The sequence below is a fragment of the Citrus clementina genome, unplaced genomic scaffold (genome assembly GCF_000493195.1).
Source record: "Citrus clementina cultivar Clemenules unplaced genomic scaffold, Citrus_clementina_v1.0 scaffold_5, whole genome shotgun sequence".
In the NCBI taxonomy this organism is placed as follows: domain Eukaryota; kingdom Viridiplantae; phylum Streptophyta; class Magnoliopsida; order Sapindales; family Rutaceae; genus Citrus; species Citrus x clementina.
The window spans coordinates 32669732-32689388 of NW_006262201.1; the positions used below are offsets into that span (position 1 = coordinate 32669732).

The 19657-nt window shown below is 31.9% G+C and overlaps 3 protein-coding genes across 4 annotated transcripts; all 3 read left to right on the top strand.

Annotated features, from left to right (window-relative positions):
* The first annotated feature begins 2643 nt into the window (after positions 1-2643).
* LOC18041653 (heavy metal-associated isoprenylated plant protein 34) lies at positions 2644-5279 on the top strand. 2 transcript variants are annotated; one of them, XM_006433211.2, is made up of 3 exons: positions 2644-3018; positions 3399-3474; positions 3578-5279. In XM_006433211.2, exons 1-3 carry the CDS (start codon positions 2989-2991, stop codon positions 5131-5133), a joined length of 1662 nt encoding a protein of 553 aa, XP_006433274.1. In that variant the 5' UTR covers positions 2644-2988; the 3' UTR covers positions 5134-5279. The 2 variants fall into 2 exon arrangements, with proteins under 2 accessions (XP_006433274.1, XP_006433275.1); XM_006433212.2 differs by having other exon boundaries at positions 2670-3018; positions 3396-3474.
* LOC18041654 (basic 7S globulin) lies at positions 5220-7418 on the top strand. Its single transcript, XM_024183812.1, has 2 exons — positions 5220-5262; positions 6538-7418. The coding sequence occupies exons 1-2, from the start codon at positions 5220-5222 to the stop codon at positions 7416-7418; spliced, it is 924 nt and encodes a 307-aa protein (XP_024039580.1).
* A 3396-nt stretch (positions 7419-10814) lies between these two features.
* Positions 10815-14744, top strand: LOC18041385 (signal peptidase complex subunit 3B). Its single transcript, XM_006433214.2, has 7 exons — positions 10815-11004; positions 12859-12997; positions 13120-13167; positions 13660-13722; positions 13846-13899; positions 14174-14260; positions 14380-14744. The coding sequence occupies exons 2-7, from the start codon at positions 12872-12874 to the stop codon at positions 14503-14505; spliced, it is 504 nt and encodes a 167-aa protein (XP_006433277.1). The 5' UTR covers positions 10815-11004; positions 12859-12871; the 3' UTR covers positions 14506-14744.
* The last annotated feature ends 4913 nt before the right edge of the window (positions 14745-19657 follow it).

Consider the following 19657-nt stretch of genomic DNA (forward strand, 5'->3'; position numbering starts at 1 on the left):
ATCTTGTTTACCAATAATTCAATAAAGTACATATGTATATTATACATCGAAGTTGAAATATTCTTGTTTTTTTCTTTCTAATATCATTTTTTAAAAGCATTTTCGAAGCTCACTAGAAGGAGGAAATTGGGCACGTCCAAATGAACCCATGTGGTGACCGATGATGAGATGAACGAAGTTAATATTCAAGCATGGAGTTCAATTAAGATTGTGACTTGGGGACCGGCTGGCGGTTCGTGGATGGACCCTACGATTTCAAATTGACGATGGTAAAGCTCCACACTCATTGAATTTTTTTTTTAAATTTTGGTTCTATTGTTTATTCAGAATTTAATCTCAATCAGAATGATGATACTTTATAATCAAAATGATGATACTCTAGGTGTTCCTTGTACACAAACGATACCTTTGATTACTTGTCATGGGCTGTTACACGCTACAAAAATCAAACGATGTGATGATTATTGTTGGCTTCATCATGATCTCGATAGAAAAAAAGTTAATACAAAGGATATCAAGGATCCACAGATTGAAATCTTTATCGAGTTTTTTTTTTTTTTTTGTCTTATTTTTTAAATTGATTTTATTTCAAACTTTTCAACGTACAATTGACATTTATTTTTTTAAAAAAGAATTTGAGACGTGTAACGAGAATTTTATGTTTTTTTTTTTTGTGATAAAGAAAATTTGATGATTATATTCTCATACACGGCCACTAAACTATATACATAATCGACCCATTTAATAGTATTTGCAGGGGTGGAATTATTAAGAAATGGGATAAGAAATTTTAAAAAGAAAATTAATATATGAAGGTATATCTCTAGATTAATTTGTATTCCCAATATCTTTAGTCTCTTGTATCTTAACTTCTATTGTCCTTCTCAAAAAAAAAAAAAAAATCTATTGTAAATGATCAAATTATTCATATTACATCTAAAATCTTACAAATTTATTAAAATTTTTCTTTTCTCGTAGGCAGTAACAAATCGTAAATCTCTTATCTAGTTCAATATTCAGTTCAAAAATATATTTTTTCAACTCATCTTCTAAATTTGTATGTGTTCCACTCTTGAATAATGTCAACATATTGTCTAGTTTCTTTTCTTTAACTTTTCAACTAATATTTGATTTTTTTTTCTCTTGTTTAATAGTTTGAATGGGATGAGAAATCTCATCCATTGACCACCACCAATAATTGTTCAAATCATAAATTGATCTCAAGTGATTGTGGGCAAAATATGTGTTCAGGATTGTCCAAGTTATACTCGGAAAGATAGCTAATACTTTATTTGATCATAAGTCAATAATATATCATTTTTATTTTTTAAAAAAAGATATTAAACCAAAGTTTAAGAGATATATTTTTTTATTAGTTTACGTTTTTTTTTGGGTATATATCTATATCCTATTTGACTAAATACTTTCCTATAATACAAGCAAACTTATTGAAAGATAGGTAGAATGACATATTTTCATATGAGTAATGATACAACTATAAACTCTTATATAAATTTATTTTGTACAAACTGACGTGGCATTAATTCATTGGTTGAATGAAAATATAAAATAATAAAAATAAATCATGTAAGTCAATTGATATTTAATTCAACCAATCTTATCATGCCACATCAGTTTATATAAAATAAATTTATACAAAAATTTGTGACTATAACATTACTCTTTTCATATTTTAAACGTCAAATTTGTAATATAATTATATACTCAGTCATTTAGGACGCTCAACCAGTGGCGTCGAACAATAAATTTACGACAATAATGATTGATCGCCGTATTACAAGGATGTGATTTTTTTTTTGCCCCACCAAATATTCCATTTACAAATTTGCTGATACTACAACGTAAATACTGTAGGGACAAGCTTTAATTCGCGCAAATAATGATGGGCGCCGCATGAAAATCAATTTGAAAAACTACTGTTGGTTGATTTATTAGTTATTTTTTTCGTTTGTTGGTAAACTACCAAATCCTGCCCACCCTCTTGAAAAAGAATTACAAATCTTTAGAAAAAAGAGACTTCAAGTATCTCATTCTCTTGCTTGATTTTCGTTGTAATGTTTGTTTTTTGTCGTTTTAACTTTTGTCTGTAATGAAACTTTTTTCTTCGTGCTTTAAGAGCGCAATATTATTATTGGACTCATTTTAATGCATAAAAACGTTCAGTCAACTGATATAATCTTGAAATATTTATTGTACCTACTTATCATCATTTCGTAATAATTCAAATAATAACAGATTAAGATTTGGTATTGCACTGGATTTTTCTTCAACTCATCTGAATCCTTATAATCCATTAAAAAATGTAAAATTCAAAATATGAAAAACTCAATTTTTTTTTTCTTCAAATGTGGATTTTGAATATCATTCAAAATTTCAGAGTTTTTGGCGTTTGCTTAAAAAAAGTGAAGAAGAAGCCAAGTACAGCAGCTAGTACAGTCTGCAAAGTCAAGTGCATATATCTACTGCCTCGTTTCTTACTACCGACAGAAAAATATCTACATCTACTACTTGGTGTTGTGTTTAATAATTTATAGTAATTTTTTTATTTATTACCTCCCCATGGTGATTCCTTGCTGCTTGTGCAACCACCGCCTACAAACTATCACACTCACACAGACACAGTCACTCTCTCTCTCTCTGTACTATTATAAAAATTAAAGTTTCATTAGAAACAGCTCACAAGCAAGCAACAGACACAAGCATTTGCCCAATCTTGAATTAAAAAACAGAGCAAACAAAAAGCTCTAGCTTCGGTAGCTTAGCTTATCTTAGCTACCAGCTAGCCACCCAAGAGATAAGTGTAGTTTAAATGCTCACCACCCACCGCCTTTAACTCTCTTTCAGAGCACTATATATTCTCTCAGCTCACAACAAAAACCCTCATTTGCTTTTCACTTTCTCTAGTTAACACGCATAGCTACTCTCTTTTTTTCATTTTGGTGCCATTTAGTAGTTAAATCTTAAGCAATGAACAAGCAAGATTTCATGAAATTACAGGTAACTCCCCCCATCTCACCCTCTCTATCTGTCTGTCCATCTACATGCTGTAACATCACGTCTCTGTAGTACCCTTTTCATTTTTTCATCTTCTTTTGAAGTTTTTTTTTATTTTTGGTATAATATGGTCTTGTTTATTTCTGTTCTTGACTTACTCGAGTAGGAGTTGTTTTTTTGTACTTATTTTGAAAATTTCCCTCGCTCTTTGCAACTTTAAGTTTTGAGTTAGTTTTATCCCTAACAAGGTTTATTTTCTTTGAGATTATATCGTTCTCATGTAATTTAGAAGCTATATGTTTGTTCAATTCTTTCTTGGATTTTTTTTTTAAGTTACATCAATTAACACAACTTTGTCTTCTTAATGGTTGCTTTTGTAGCAGTCTTGTGTTCTCAGAGTTAATGTAGACTGCGATGGCTGCAAACAAAAAGTAAAGAAAGTACTGCGGAAAATTGATGGTATGATAATTAATCTCTCTTTGTTGATTAATTTACGTTTTTAGTTTTTTTTTTTCTGGGTTTAATTTTTTGATCTATTTTTTTTTTTATATCTTTGGTGCAGGGGTCTATTCGACAAATGTTGATGTAGAGCAAGGGAAGGTGACAGTAACAGGAAATGTAGATCCAGCCATTCTGATAAAGAAGCTTGAGAAATTAGGAAAGCATGCAGAGTTATGGGGGCCTCAAAAGGGGAGCTCAAATAGCAATTACCAAAACCTTCTCAATAACCAGTTCAAGAACATGATGAATTTTGAGCATGGTGGTAAAGGTGGTGGTGGCAAAGACAACAACAAATCTCAAAAAGGTGGAGGAAACAATAATAACAACCAGAGTCACCAATTTCCAAAAGGCGGCCAACAACAGCAGCAGCAGCTACAACAACTGCAACAACTACAACAACTACAAGCTCAGCAAATGATGCAGCAGCAATTCAAAGGGGGGTCTAAGGATATGAATATGATGAAGATGGCTCAGCACAATAAGGATCAGAAACATGGTAAGTTCAACACGATTGAGGATGATTTTGATGATGAGGAGTTTGATGATGACTTTGATGATGATGATGATTTTGATGATTATGATGAAGAGGATGATGAGGAGTTCGGTCATGGGCATCATTTGCCTAACAAGAATAATGGCAAAGGGCCACATGGGCCTCATGGTATGATGATGATGAACGGGCCTATGATGGATTTTAAGAAAGGAGGTGGCGGTAATTCTAAGAAGGGTGGTGCTATTGATATGCCATTTGAAATGATGGGAGGAAAGGAATCAAAAGACGGCAAGAATGGCAAGGATGGAAAGAAAGGAAGCAAGGAGAATAACAAAGGAGGGAAGAAGAAGGATGAAGGTAGCAAGAAGGACAAAAATGGTGGCAAAAGCGGAGGTGGTGGGTTTTTTGGATTTGGTAAAAAGAAAGGGGGTGAAGATAAAAAAAATGGTAAGAGTAGTGGTGGGTTTTTAGGTTTTGGTAAAAAGGATAAAGGTAGTGGGGATAGTGGTAACAAGAATGGCAAGAATGGCAGCGGAGCTGGTGGGAAAAATAAAGGCAATGGGCCCAAGAAAGGTGGAGGCAAGAATGAATATGATGGGGTCCTTGATATGAAGAAAATGAAAGATGATGTATTTGATTTCGATGTGCCTAAAGCCAATCATGGAGGTAAAGGTGGCAAGGCTAATGGTCATGGTGGTGGGGCCAAGAATATGGGCCCGATGGGTCCAATGAGCCAGATGGGTCCAATGAGCCAGATGGGACCAATGCGGTCGATGGGCCAGATGGGTAACTATCCAATGGGCCAGATGGGAAATTACCCAACAGGCCAGATGGGTGGTTTTCCGGCGGTGCAAGGATTACCAGCGTCGCCACCAATGAACGGAGGATATTACCAAGCAATGGGCCCAGGCACTAATCCTTACAACCAACAACAATATATGGGTATGATGATGAATCAACAGCAGATGAATGGAGGGAATGAGATGTATCATCCTATGATGTATGCTAGGCAGCCTCCACCGTTCAACTATGGAGCACCGCCGCCGATGCTGGGGCCAGCTGCTGGTGATCATTACACTCACTACTTCAGTGATGAGAATGCTAATAGTTGTAGTATCATGTAAAATGGTTTTAGATAAGTTAATCCCGTCTTTGTTTATTTTCGTTTTTCCTAGAGCTTGTCCTTTTGTAGTATTTGCTTATACAAACAATGGTGCAAGATATGAAGTATAGAATAGCATTTCCCCTAATGGGTAAGTTTTGTTTCAAATTTCTTTCCTCTTTGATCTCTTGAAACTTCTCTTCTTACTTTGGATCTTGATCTTAAGTTGTTTTTAATATAATTAGAGCATTGTGGCTTTATAATATCATTTAGTAAAATATGACTGAATGGTCACATAGTGGGTTTGTAGACAAGAAGCTTTCTTAAAAGAAGAGATGTACCCAAATGCTTTATCATATGTTGGTTTGGTTTCATGCATGAAAGCATCTAAGCGTCAATCCCCATTCATTGCAATAAAAAGCGCCATTTGGCTCCATCTTTTTGACTTTAGATCGTTCGAACTCTTCAATGATGCACTCACCTTAAAAGGAAGGGTTTTCATTTCAATCACGGATTTTTCATGCTTTTTTGGGATTTGAATTTTGAAAGTGATGCTTCCAATTCCCACTTAGGGGGCTGGCTGGCTTTTAATTTAATTGGGCTGTCCACAGCCTCAAAACTGATGATCCCATTAATGTTTGTTAGGCAGACCCTCGGACCCAAGCTAAGTTATGGTCTTGTTTCTTGCTAATGCTGCAAAAAATATCAATTATGCATGGCAACTTGGCCACTAGCCTACTAGCGAAGCCCTTCCTACTGCCATGTGGCTTTCAGAAGCCTACTCATTTTTGCTCTCTTATTTAGATGTTAATCTTTCGCCTGCCTTAGCCAAATTTGCATGTGAACTTTGCTTATCCCACTCAAAAAGCTACAAATCCTATGAGCACACCAAAAATGTCGATATTTGACAACACTAGCCCAAAAATTCTCCATAAATTCCCAAGTGTTAACCCATCCGTTTCCCCTAGCAAGCTGTCTTGGTTACAGAATGGCTTCTTTCCTCCACCTCTTTCACATTTTCTTCTTAATCTCTACTTCTTTCTTCCTCGTAACACAATCAAAACCCCCTCAACGCACAGCTTTCAACCCACGCACAGCTTTCAACCCAAACAAGCTTGTTCTCCCGATACAAAAAGACCAAGCCACACATCTTTTCATCACAAACATTCACAAGAGAAATCCTCTAAAGCAAGTCCCCTTTGTTGTCCACTTGAATGGGCAATTCCTTTGGGTTGCTTGCGAGCAAAGCTACTTATCGTCAACATATCATGCCCCTCTTTGCCACTCAACTCAATGCGCCAGAGCCAACACGCCTTACTGCCACACATGCAATTCAACACCGCGACCCGGCTGCCATAATAACACATGTGGGCTCATGGCAACCAACCCCATGACTCACCAAGCCGCCATGGCTGAGCTGCTCAAGATGTGCTCTCAATTCAATCCACAAAAGGCTCAAAACCTGGACCTCTAGTTAGAGTCCCTAGATTTCTGTTTGCTTGTGCAACCTCCTTTCTTTTACAAAAAGGCTTTCCCAAAAACGTTCAAGGCATAGCTGGTTTAGGACATGCTCCAATTTCGCTTCCAAATCAACTAGCTTCCCACTTCGGATTCCCCCCAAAATTTGCCCTATGTCTTCCTTCTTCTGCAAGTAATGTTCCCAATGGTGCCATTTTCTTCGGCGATGGCCCTTACTTGATGCTACCAGGCATTGATATTTCAAGCCAATTACGCTTCACACCCTTAACAATTAGCCCAGAAGGACAGTACTATATCACCCTAACATCAATCAGAATCAACAACAAGCAAGTCCCCATCAACGCATCCTTGTTAAAATTCAACGTCAATGCAGGCACTGGAGGCACAAAAATCAGCACAATAAAACCTTACACAGTCCTTGAACACTCAATATATCAATCTTTCACTAGGTTTTTGACCAGCCAGCTCCCTGGAATCCCACAATTAGCAAAACCTGTGGCACCATTTTCAGTATGTTATGATTCAAGAAAGCTGAAAAGCACAAGAGCAGGCCCTGGAGTTCCGAATATAGACTTTGTGCTGCAGAATCAGAACGTTAAGTGGACAATTACTGGGGCAAATTCAATGGTGGAGGCACGACGCGGGGTTACTTGTTTAGCATTTGTTGATGGAGGGGTAAGGCCTAGAGCTTCGATCATCATTGGGTCGCATCAATTGCAGGATAATCTTGTGCAGTTTGATCTTGCTGGTTCAAGGCTTGGCTTTAGCTCTTCGCTGCTGTTTCGGAGGACAAGTTGCAGCAACTTCAATTTTACTGCGACTCCATGAATGAACGAGTACTTAAAGTTGAAGAGTGCGTTGTTTATATTATGTAAGGTGTGAATAATGGAATAAAAATTGTACTCTTTGGTTTTAGTTCCTTTCAGAACTAAATGTTCTCCAAAATCAGGTGGAATATCAATAATATGCTACAAAAATTAGTGTGACGGTTAATATTGATTGTGATGTTAAGTAGCAGATTATTGATTGTGATGTTAAGTAGTAGATTTTACAATGGCTTCATTAATGTGTAATTTTATAGCACTCACCTATTAGCGTCTTTTGTTACGTTCACATCTTTTTGGGTTCGCCTATTGAGGCAGTACTTTATATTTCAAATTTGTATGTATAACATATTCTCTCTCTATATATATAGATAAATATATATTGACCTAAGAAAGTATTCATAATAAAAGTTTTAGATGAATGAAAATTAGATCATTTACATGTTACTGGTTAAAAAATTATAGTTAAACTAACTAACATTCACATATGCAACATTGAAAAAATGAAAAACACAATTAAAAGAAAAAGACATATGGTGGTAATAAGAAATTGGTTTCCATAGAGAGAGTTAAAAAAAATTATTGTATTATTACTTTGAACACTCTATTGCTCTACACATTCACTTTGCACACTCTATTACTCTACACATTGACATACCACTTATAAAAAATTAAGTTTTACTTTGTATACTCTTTAAAAATTTTAAAATATCCTTACTTAATCTATTTAAGTTACTTAAACTTTATTTACTTAAAGCACTATTAAAAACTATCTAGCTACTAATTTTAAGAGATCTAACATATACTTACAATAATATAATTAAATCAAGTTGTAAACAAATATTTTAGTTATCAATTTTTTATTTATTTATGTTCTTTGTTGAATTTTGCACCCAAAAATAACTAACAATGATAGCATGATAGTATTGCAGAAATAATACTAAAACAAAAAGATAAAGAAGGAGAAAAAGAAGATGAAGAAGAGGGACCAAGTCAAATTAAAAAAAAAAATCTTTTATAGTACTTTTGTTTCGTTTTATTTCTTAAAAATAAACATATCTAATATAATTTGTAGTCAAAATTTTATCAAAAATGATTTCCTCATTTAATTAAAATGTTGGAAATAAAAGTTTGAGGGTTTAAAATATGATAACTATAAATTGAATAATGAGTATATTATATAATATTGACTTATAATAAATTGTCCATAATAATATTTTTGTAATACTTATTTTTATTAAAATTAAAGTGTTTCGAGTAATTTTTAGAGTGCAAATAACTCCACCTTTATAAAATTTTTGTGTGATTATGTACAATGCATGAATAATGAAATTAATCTCTAAGACTTCTTCCTCTCAACCTATTTATGCATAATCTTCTTATAGCCATTTCTTATTTCATATACTCCTAACGTATTTTTAGTTTAATAATATTTAATAATAGATTAAATAGTATATACAATAGTATTAAATATTAGAGGAAACTAAATATAGAATTTTATAATCAAATGCACTTACGAACCAAAATTTACGTCATCGGTGATTTTGTCTTACATACCATGAAAAATGAAGTTTTGTTTCTCGTCACAACTCCATTAGAAATACAAAATGTTACTAAATTTTCCAATTTGTTATCAAAATATCATTTGAAACTTAAAAAGTTTTGAAACAAAATCTTCAAACCCATTTGTAGAGGATTTCTCAGGTTAACCATTTGTTTTTTTTTTAGATTACGTTGAGAATGACGTTTTATTTCCCTCGTGTTTAAGCAACATAATTACGCTTTATTAATACGTTTTAGTTAAATAAGAATTTTTTAGTGGACATAACTTTCTCATGTTTGATGTAATAACGTAAATGATTTGTTGTTCATTAATTAAAAAAAATATTTGTCTTATTTATAATTACATTTTAAAATAACTAAAATAGTAGGGATGGCAAAAATCCCCACGGGGACGGGTACCCTCGGGGATTTTCCCCATTCGGGGAGGGTATGAGGATAATTTCATACCCAATTTCTTATTCAGGGAAGAGGACGGAGAAATTTTTTTACCCAATTTCTTATTCGGGGAGAGGACGGGGATGAGGTGGAATCCCCATCCCCTACCCATTTCCCCATTTTAATTTTTAATTTAATTTTTATTTTTTAAAATTACTAGTAAATAAATAATAAAATTTGAATTATAAAATTATAAGTATTGGTAAAAATAAAAAATATCAAAATATTTATATTATTAAACTTTTAGGCCTAATTAACTAATTAAAGTCCTAAATTTTTATTTATGACATTAAAAAGACCGGACAGATTCTATTAGCCCAAAACTTTTGTTTTAATTTTAATATTCATTGAATATTTTAAACTTAAATCTATTTTTTATTTATCTTAAATCTATTTTTTATTTATTTTTAGATGTTATAATTGCCCACAGCAAATCACAATTTTAATATCTAATCTAATTTAATATTTGCTCTTGATTTGCTTCGACTTAACTATTGTGATGTAAAGGGAATAGTCCACATTTATAAAGTGTCCACGCCACCATTGAAAAGTTAATTTTGAATCTAAATTTGATTTTATTTGTAACAATTTTGTATTAGGCTATTAATTTGTTCATGATAGTTTGTATCCCTTGTATGCTGCGTTACTTACTAATTTAATTTAATGTATGTGACTTTTGTAATGGATATTAATGTAAGATATATTTCGAACTTTACTTTTATTTGAATTTTTTATGTTAATATGATTAACTCAAAATCGAAAACAAAAAAATGTATTAGTTATTCGGGGATCGGGGACTCTCGGGGATCGGGGACCCTCGGGGATCCCCTGTTATTATTCGGGGAGGGGATGAAGATTCTCTTAAATAATTTTGACGGAGATGGGGAGGGGACGTGGACATACGCAAAATATCGGAGATGGGTACGGGGAGATTGGTCCCTTCCCCTCCCCTCCCCATTGCCATCCCTAAAATAGTGTGATATAATAAAACCATACGAAATGTTTTAGTTTACATTTTATTATTCTTGTATCAATATTGAATTGAAGTAAAAAGTGAATTACCAAAAGAAGCAAATCACACACATATACAAATTAAACACTTATTTAATTTCTATAATATTTACCTAACTGCCTATTATTTAGAGATGTTTGGGATGGTTTTAGATTGTCAAATAATCACTTATTTGACAATCTAATACCCCAAACATGCTTGGTAAATTCTTGTTAAAAGAGATTATTAGAAAATCTGATTATGAAATAATCTATTTTTGAACTGATCCTAAAAAATGCTAGAACCAGTTTTCTAAAATATGATTTTTTTTTTAATTTGATTATTTAAGATAAAATATCTAAAATATCCTCTTAAACTATTTTAATTCCAAAATTACCCCTCTCATTTTAAACAAAATCAACTCTCTGCATCCCCTCATCTCTCTTTACTCTCAATTCTCAACCGCCGTCAGCCACTCAACCGCGCCACGCTGCCACCGGTCGTAATTCTCGGCCGTCAATCGGGTCTTGTCGGTGGTCACTTTCTCGCAGCACAGTTGCAGTCGACCTTCACTCTCGTCTTCTTCGGGTTATATTTAACGGTTTGTCCTTTTTTATTTCTTTCGTTCTTGCTTCTCTTGGCTTTCTTTCTTCTGGGTTTGTTTCTTTTTCTTTTGATTCCTGATTCTTAGTTTGCTGTAGAATATTTTGGGTGTGTAAAATTTGTACCTTTGTTGGTTGAGAATTTTGATATTGTAGCATTTTGGGCTTAAGATATATTGTTGAGTTGATCTTGCCGGTAAAAAAGAAAAATTTATGGGGTTTTCTTGTTTTGTGCTTATGTAATTCTTGTGATGGTGGTGTTTTTGGCTAATCACTTTTTATTTATTTTTCCTTCTTTTTGAGATTTGGCTTTCTAAATTTTGCATGTTCTTGTTGCTCTCAAATTTGAGATTGGGATTGAGGATTATGAATAAAACAGGCTTGAAAACCTCATATTTTGGACATATACTTTGCAAGCTTGTTGGATTGAATATATTTGTATTCATTTTTGTAGTGTGATTAAAGCTGTTGTGGGTGTTATATTCTGTGTTTCTGTAGAATGAATACAATTCGACCTCAAATTACAATCTAAACCGTGATTGAAACCGAAAACCCAATCCCGAATCTGAAACCGAACCTGAACCGAATTTAAAACCGAACCTTACCAAACCATAATAGCTTTTCAAACCGTTTAGGTTGAATTCTCAAACCCGAACGGATTGTAAACCGAACTGAAAACCGAAATGCCCACCCCTAACTATAAGTACGAAGAAATTGTGAGTACTTTTATCCCTCCTAGTCCTAGTCATCAATCATTCTGTGTAATTCTGGACTTGCTTCCCTCATCTTTATGCTTGATCCCATGTTCTCCTTTTTTTCTTTTCTATTAAATGTGCGTGCGAGTCAATGCATAGGGTTTTTTTGTGTCAGTTAGCAGTAAATGTAAAAGCCTCGCTCGTAACAGAATCCTCATCAATGCTTTGCTGCTGCTGCCCTTGAGAGTCGGCTTTGCTTAAGTAATTGGTGCAATGCTTATGAAGGCATATTTATCTAGTGAAAAAAAAAAACTTTTGAAGGGCAGTGTTTAGGCTTCAAAAATTTAAACTTCCAAGGTATTCACAAACACGGATGATCTTGCGCTGCCTTTTCTGAAAATCAATGGTTTCCAAAATCTGCAATCTTGGCTGCAAATTTTCATATATATATATATATATATATAGATAGATAGATAGATTCCTTTTTGCTTATGGGTATGTCTACGTAGAACAACTATGAACTTTTATGTTACTGTTGTGTTCCGTTGTCATGCATTAGAGAACTGTTTACCGTCAAAATTTTGAATCAAAGCCTTAAGAGAATTTTGATTTAGTGATTGAAGTAAAATTATTCTTGTTCTGTTTTGCTTAAGTTCTACCGATGGTTGCATGCCTTGCCTTTACTTTTGGCTGTTGATTTCGTGAATATGATTGAAACATATACCTTTCTTATGCCGGACCATCATGATCTGTGAGCATGTACACAACATTAGATGTCTTATGCATGTCCCTAATCAAAGAGGCAGTAAAGGTTACTTAAATCTTAGTTGAAAGACAGAACCATGTGATAAAAGACTACGTAATGAAACTATAGTCAGAATTTGGGCTTATTGTTTGTTGTATTTTTACATAGAGATGAAGAGGAGAAATAGTGCATGTGAGCATCAAATCGACAATAGTGCATATACTAACTTTTAAGAGTTCAACTTCACCGTTAAAAAATAATCCACCTTAAATGAAAATAACTTGGGTTGCACAATGTGCTTTGATGGACTGGGCCAGTTTTTATTTTGATTGCTGGCTTGCATGTTGATTTGGTGTTAAATTTTAAATCTTTTATTTTTAAATCATGTTGATTTGGTGTACAAACAAAAACAGGAAAAAATAAAAAATGCATTCGTTTGGGTACAGAGCCAATGCTCTGCTAACGTTCGCCGTGACAATTCTGGCGCTAATGTGCACCATTGGTTCTCTTTCCGATAACCTCAACACTCCTTCTCCTTCTGCTCAAATTGAGGTAAACTTTCCTTTGACTTTTTCATGATCGCTGTTGCATTTTGTGTTAGATCTTTTAAAAGGTTCTGAATTTTTGCGTTTTTGATTGATTTGGCTTCTCGGTTTTTGTTTTGGTGATTGTAGATATTGAATATCAATTGGTTTCAGAAGCAGCCACATGGAAACGACGAGGTAATTTTTTTTTTTTAATGCTTAGTTTATGAAATTAATCAGGGGCCGTGTGATATTTTCAATTTGATGGGAAAGTTGTGTGCTTCAATTTTTTTATTGTTGCATTATTGATTGCAATTACGAAATTATGTGAGTAATTAGTGTAATTGTTGATAGTTCTGAGGTCAGTTGAGTTTTATGTAGAGGGGCTCACAATCCAATAGTTTGCCTCTTTTGATCAGTGGTGGATTAGCAGCTTTGATTTTATTTTTGTAGGATGTAGTGGTAGGCTGGTAACTTTGAGTTTATTACTTTTCTGTACAAAGAAGCAAAAATTGATAAATAAGACTATTAATGATTTTGACTTATGAATATTAGTTGTTATTGATCTATATAATATCATCCTGATGTATTCATGATTTCTTCCTCTATGCGTGCTTTTGTGGTACAAGTTTGCTGGATTCTACAATATTCTTGACTTCATTATAAGGGAGTGCTTTTCATTGTATGTAGGTCAGCCTGACATTGAATATAACAGCTGATTTGCAATCACTATTTACATGGAACACAAAACAGGTTGACTATTCAAGATATTGTTATTGATTTATCTGATTTTAGAAATATGCTACTTTTACGGTGCTTGTGTGTAATCTTAAAGCTGCTTTTTGACATTTATTCATCTCCTTACCGCTCTTGCAGCTTTTCATTTTTGTGGCAGCTGAGTATGAAACCCCAAAGAATGCCTTAAACCAAGTAAGCTCCTGGCATCTGAGTGCATGTATTTTCTGAAGTATCATTGTTTCAGATTTTGTGCTTTCTTTAATATTGTAAAATTCTATCTAGATTATGAACTCTTGAGTTAATTAATGGTTGCTAGAATGAGCAGCCTTTATATGTTTCCTGTTCATGACATCCACTTTTGACAATATCCTCTGGCATGCTAATTTCTGAAGTATTTTCCATATCACGGGTTATGTATGCTCAAATTATGCCCACCGCTTGATTGATCTTGCATGTTGTGTTGCAGGTGTCTCTTTGGGATGCTATAATACCTGCAAAAGAGTTTGCAAAGTTTTCCATTCATACCTCAAACAAATATCGTTTCATTGATCAGGTATGACATCCTCTTCGATTGATTTTTCTCATTCTGTACAAACATTCATCAGCCAACTTAAGCGATTTTCTTTTTGTATGGAAAATTGAACATTCAGCTTCCTTTATTTTCCTATCCAGGGACACAGTCTTCGAGGTAAAGAATTCAACTTGACTTTGCACTGGCACGTCATGCCAAAGACCGGCAAGATGTTTGCCAACAAAATAGTCATGTCTGGGTATCGCTTGCCTGAGGATTACAGATAGTGAATCTGTTGACTGTGTGTCTTTGCTGTAACTTAGCTTTCTTTAAGGGACTGTTGAATGTCAGCTGAACTAGAAATTAGAATTAGAAAAATTTTCTTGTTCCATAAATTGAGAACAAGAATGTTGCTTGGATTTTGAAAACTTACTTCTTTGTTGCAAAATATTGGATTATGATCTTTGGGCGCACCGCCCTCTTCTTTAACGGTATTTACTCAGAATCTCCTCTGAGCCTTGACTTATGGTTAAGTTACTTATGGTTAAGTTACTTATGGTTAAGTTACGAGTATCAGTGAAAAATAGAGATACATATGTGGCTATGTGAGTGATATTCCTTTAATAAGATTCATGCTAGTGATCCAACAAGCAGAAGCAGTGTATGGCTGATACTAACTTATGACTGAGAGCCAAATAGGGCCCGAAAATGTTAGTTTTGAATTTATTTTTAAAATTTAAAAATGTTTTTGATATCATTTTTAAAAATAATTTTGAAAATGAGAAAAAATAAAATATGTTCGGTAGGAATATTTTAAAGAGTTATTATTTGAATAATTTTCATAAACTTAATACCAAGTAATGTATAATCATTTTTATTACTAAATTAGTTTGATTATTTTAATTTGAAGAATAAATTAGGTGATCTTGTTAAATTTTTTATTATAAGAAAATTTATAAACTCTACATATTTGATTTAATTAATATGTAAAAACATAAATATTATAATACATATATAAAGAAAAGATTATTGTGATGGAAATTGATTTTTTAGGTATAATAATAATAATAATAATAATAATAATGTTGTTGATATTACTATTATTTTGAGAAATGGTGGAAGAAAATTGTTCATATTGAAGCTTAATACTGTATTGAAAAACAAGGAAAATAAGAAAAAGTTATTTTTTTATTTTCTTTGTTAAAAGTGTAAAATGGATTTTATATTTTTACAAATACTTTCGGAAACGATCTACTGAACACGGATTTAGTGTTTCTTAAATTCAGAAAATAGAATATATTCAGAAAAAAATAAAAAATAGAATTTAAAAACAATGCCGAATGCACCTGAAAGACTAAAAGAGTATTATTGAAATCAACACAATTCCTTCAAAAACGGAAAAAACTGCATGTGCATCGATGAAGACCAACAGAGACACCATCGATTGATATTTCTGATTTACTTTTCTTGACACAATTGATGACTGACTATGAGAAGAAATTAAAACTTAAATCTTAGAAAATATGTTTAAGGCATGTTAAAACATATTTGATGAGAGACTAAATGATTAGTTAAGGGGTCATGATGTGTTATATTATCATCATTATTGGGTCGGATATAAGGTAGATACCCACACCCGCAATGTCATATTATTATTTGAATATGAACATGTGAAAGAAAGGAAGCTTGTAAACTTAAAATTATTATTATTATTATTTATCTACATTTATTTATAGTTATGATAAATATCAACACAAATAATTTATATTATTTTTCATGAAATTTTGACTTAATCATAGTCACATGTTTTTAATTTTATAATATAATGTGAGGCTCAAATTGTGTAATATTTTTTTTTTGTATTAAACATTTGGTATCCGAAAACCATATTAGATCTCGACTAATCCAGATTCGAGCCGGGTAGGACCATCAGGGCTGCAAAGCTCTCTCCCAACAAGTATTTAACGCAGCTGCATTCCCAAGTTTCGAACCAAGGACCTTGGTTAAGATAAAACAACCATATTCCAGCTGATCTACGTACTTGTTAGTAAAATTTTATAATATTTACACGCATACAATGCATGAATAATGAAATTAATCTCTTAAGACATCTTTCTCTAAACCTATGTATGCATAATCTTCTTATAGCCATTTATTATTTCATATACTCCTAACGTATTTTATTTGAGGAGTTGAAGAAAATGCATCAAATGAGGCTAAATGTATCTAATTAATTAAAAATTGTTACAGACTTTGTTTTAAGCTTAACGTTAGCAAATATTACTTTAAATGCTAAGGCAATCCATCCAATCTTCATGTGTAAACTTGTATTTCTCTAAAGAAATGTTACTAAAGACATCTTAATTTAATTTATAAAATTGGCTTAAGAGAAAAGATTTTTTTAAATTTTTTTTGCTTGAGATTTGTAATTGATGTGCAGTTCTTATGATGTCAAAAAATTTATAGCCTTGTAAGTAACGCATTACAAGACCATTAGCCACTTAAATTATTTGCTGACCCGACATTTACAAATTATTTGCTTTATGTTCTCAACTCAGTTTAATTTCACAGTAATACTTTTGCGATTTGGTCTCGAGATTGAAACCCCATCACCAATCTTCTCTTACTGGCAAGTTTTCTTCTTCTTTACATTTCTGTTGTTTTGAGTGATCGTAAGTAGAAGTTTAAAAGTTTAGCCGACAGCCGGTCCACTATCTTTTTTAATCTTCTTCATTAGTACATTTTTTAGTTTCTTATTATAATATATATAAAATAGTTTTGGGATCATAAAGTGTAAAAATGTCCGGAAAAATTTTAAAACCGTGGTATTTTAAAAATTTAAAACTTAAAGCGCTTAAACTGTATGATTTATACGTTTTTCTGGACATTTTCGCATTTTAAAATTCCAGATTGAAATATTTCTAATATATATATACACATATATATAAGTTTAGTGGTTTTACTGCTCACAATCTTAATCCATAGGGATAGTATATGAAATCAACGTTATTATTGGCATTGTTGCTCTTTTTCAGGTTTGGTGCTATTTTTCGACTTTCTGCTAAACGATTGCAAGTAGCAATGTTCGTACAAGTATCTTTTTCTTCATGGTATTTACAATTTCTTAGGAACATCTAAAATCCAAAAAGTTTAATTTACTAAAAATTAGGTTATCATTTGCTGGCAGTCAACTTAAAGATTAAAGTTAATTCAAGAGCTCATCAATCAAGCAGGCTTTTCTCAACGGACGTGGTAGTTAATTTCTCTCTTCAATCTAGATTATGAATGATCGTTTCATTTCATTTTTAATTTCTCTCTTCAATCTAGATTATGAATGATCGTTTCATTTCATTTTTAAGTGCTTTTTAAGGTTTTATGTCGCTCGTGTCTGATATTTAATTACTCGAAACAACCTGATGATTTTTTGATATGATTGATCTGCCAAGCTATCCAAGAAACAGGTACATAAATCCCTTCACTATACATCAGATGACTTTCATTATTTTGGGCAATTTGGTGTTTTTTCATTATTTTTACTATTCACTATACATCAGATGACTTTCATTATTTTGGGTAATTTTTGTGTTTACTTTGTGGAGTGGGAGTGAAGAGTGTGGATTCCTCCCACTCCAGTGTTTACTTCAACAAATTGGGGAAGGATTGAGAATCTCACTCTATGGGCTCCACTCATTTTTGGAGTAGGGAGTGAGAGTGAGACTCCCATGGGAAGAGGTGGGAGTGAGAATCCACTCCTACCTCTTCATTTTCTACCCTTTTTAAATTTAATTTAATATTTTATACTTAATAAAATAAAATAAATAATATTATCTTTATTTAAATAATATTATTATATTTAAATAAATAATAATTTACATTGATTATAAGTTAAAATTACTTGAAAATAATATTATTATATTAATAGAGAATTAATAAAAATTACTATATGCTATATTTATTTAATAATATAATATTATTATATTTATTTTAAAAATAATAGTACTATATTTTTTTAATGTTAATAATTAATAATAATAAATAGTTTATTCTAAGAAAATATTAATTTTGTACTCAATAATATTATATTAATAAATAATAAATTTAATATAATTATATTTAATATAATTATATTTAATAAATATTTAAATAATATTATTATATTTAACTAAATAATAATTGAGTTTGATTCTAAGTTTAATTTACTTAAAAATAATAATATTATATTAATAGAGAACTAATAATATTACTATATACCATCTTTATTTGAAAATATAATATTATTATATTTATTTAAAAATAATAGTATTATATTTATTTAATATTAATAATTAATACTAATAAATAGTTTATTCTAAGAAAATATTAATTTCATCCTATGTTAATAGTAAAAATATTTCATTTATATTGCCCTTATCAACAATTTTTAATTTATATAATTAAAATTAAAATTAATAAAAATTGTGATGTTCATAATTGAGAATATTAATAATTATTATAAATTTACAAATATAATAAAATAAATGTTTATTCACTAAATATATTTTTTATTAACTTTGTAATTAAAAACTATAATTCTTTAAATAAGGATAAAATTGTAATTTAAAATTATTTACTCTCAATCTAAGACAAAATAAACACATAAATTAGATTCTGATCCTCATTCCATGCTTCCATTTTAATGCATGTAAACAACCTACTCCACACTCCCAATCTTAGGATTCTCACTCTTCAGGTTTCCCACTTCAATCCAAAAAGTAAACGCTACCTTAATGGATTCAATCTTGTGTCTATTCATTTTCTATGGATTTTACAGGATTGAAGATATATTTTTTCTCTATACATGTGATTGATATCAAGAGTATGTTTTTGTCTTGTCTATGTTATTTCTATTTGATCTAGACTTTATACATAAAAGGTTACTAACAAATTATTTTTGGTCATATTCTCTTTTATGAAACTTTTATTACTAAATTCTTGGAATTATATAATTTTTGGTATTTGGCATGTCTGGATGTGTACTCTTGATAACCAAAAAAAAATATTCAGAGATGCAGGGCAAATGAAATTCGTGGATTTGTGACGGCTACGCCCATCATTTTTTTTTTTGTGACCCAGTTTTACTTTTTGTGATGGCTTTTTTGCAGTTACAAAAGACCTTTTGTCGTGCGTCACATGAGCTCTGGGACGCCTGCGGATGTAACCGCTGTTTGCCGTCATATCGAGGTCACAAAAGATCTTATGCGACGGCAGACTACCAGTCACATAATCCATTTTTTTTTTTCTTGGGGGCGGTGTATAACCAAACCCCTAATGCCACAAGTCTCTGTGTTTTACAACGATTACTTGTAAATACTGCTTTTATTAAAGATTGATTGGTGAACAAGTTCTAAAACCATGATAATCAATGAAGAAATTAAGAAAGCTTTGGAAGTATGTCTTTGA

Excerpts from the sequence above, each read along its gene's own strand:
- LOC18041654 (XM_024183812.1), top strand. The coding sequence starts at position 5,220 with ATGGTGCAAGATATGAAGTATAGAATAGCATTTCCCCTAATGG. Across the intron at positions 5,263-6,537 it reads AATAGCATTTCCCCTAATGG|ATGTGCTCTCAATTCAATCC; the intron begins GTAAGTTTTGTT and ends GAGCTGCTCAAG.
- LOC18041385 (XM_006433214.2), top strand. The coding sequence starts at position 12,872 with ATGCATTCGTTTGGGTACAGAGCCAATGCTCTGCTAACGTTCGCCGTG. Across the intron at positions 13,723-13,845 it reads TTACATGGAACACAAAACAG|CTTTTCATTTTTGTGGCAGC; the intron begins GTTGACTATTCA and ends CCGCTCTTGCAG. Across the intron at positions 14,261-14,379 it reads AATATCGTTTCATTGATCAG|GGACACAGTCTTCGAGGTAA; the intron begins GTATGACATCCT and ends TTTCCTATCCAG.
- LOC18041653 (XM_006433212.2), top strand. The coding sequence starts at position 2,989 with ATGAACAAGCAAGATTTCATGAAATTACAG. Across the intron at positions 3,019-3,395 it reads AAGATTTCATGAAATTACAG|CAGTCTTGTGTTCTCAGAGT; the intron begins GTAACTCCCCCC and ends TTGCTTTTGTAG. Across the intron at positions 3,475-3,577 it reads AGTACTGCGGAAAATTGATG|GGGTCTATTCGACAAATGTT; the intron begins GTATGATAATTA and ends TCTTTGGTGCAG.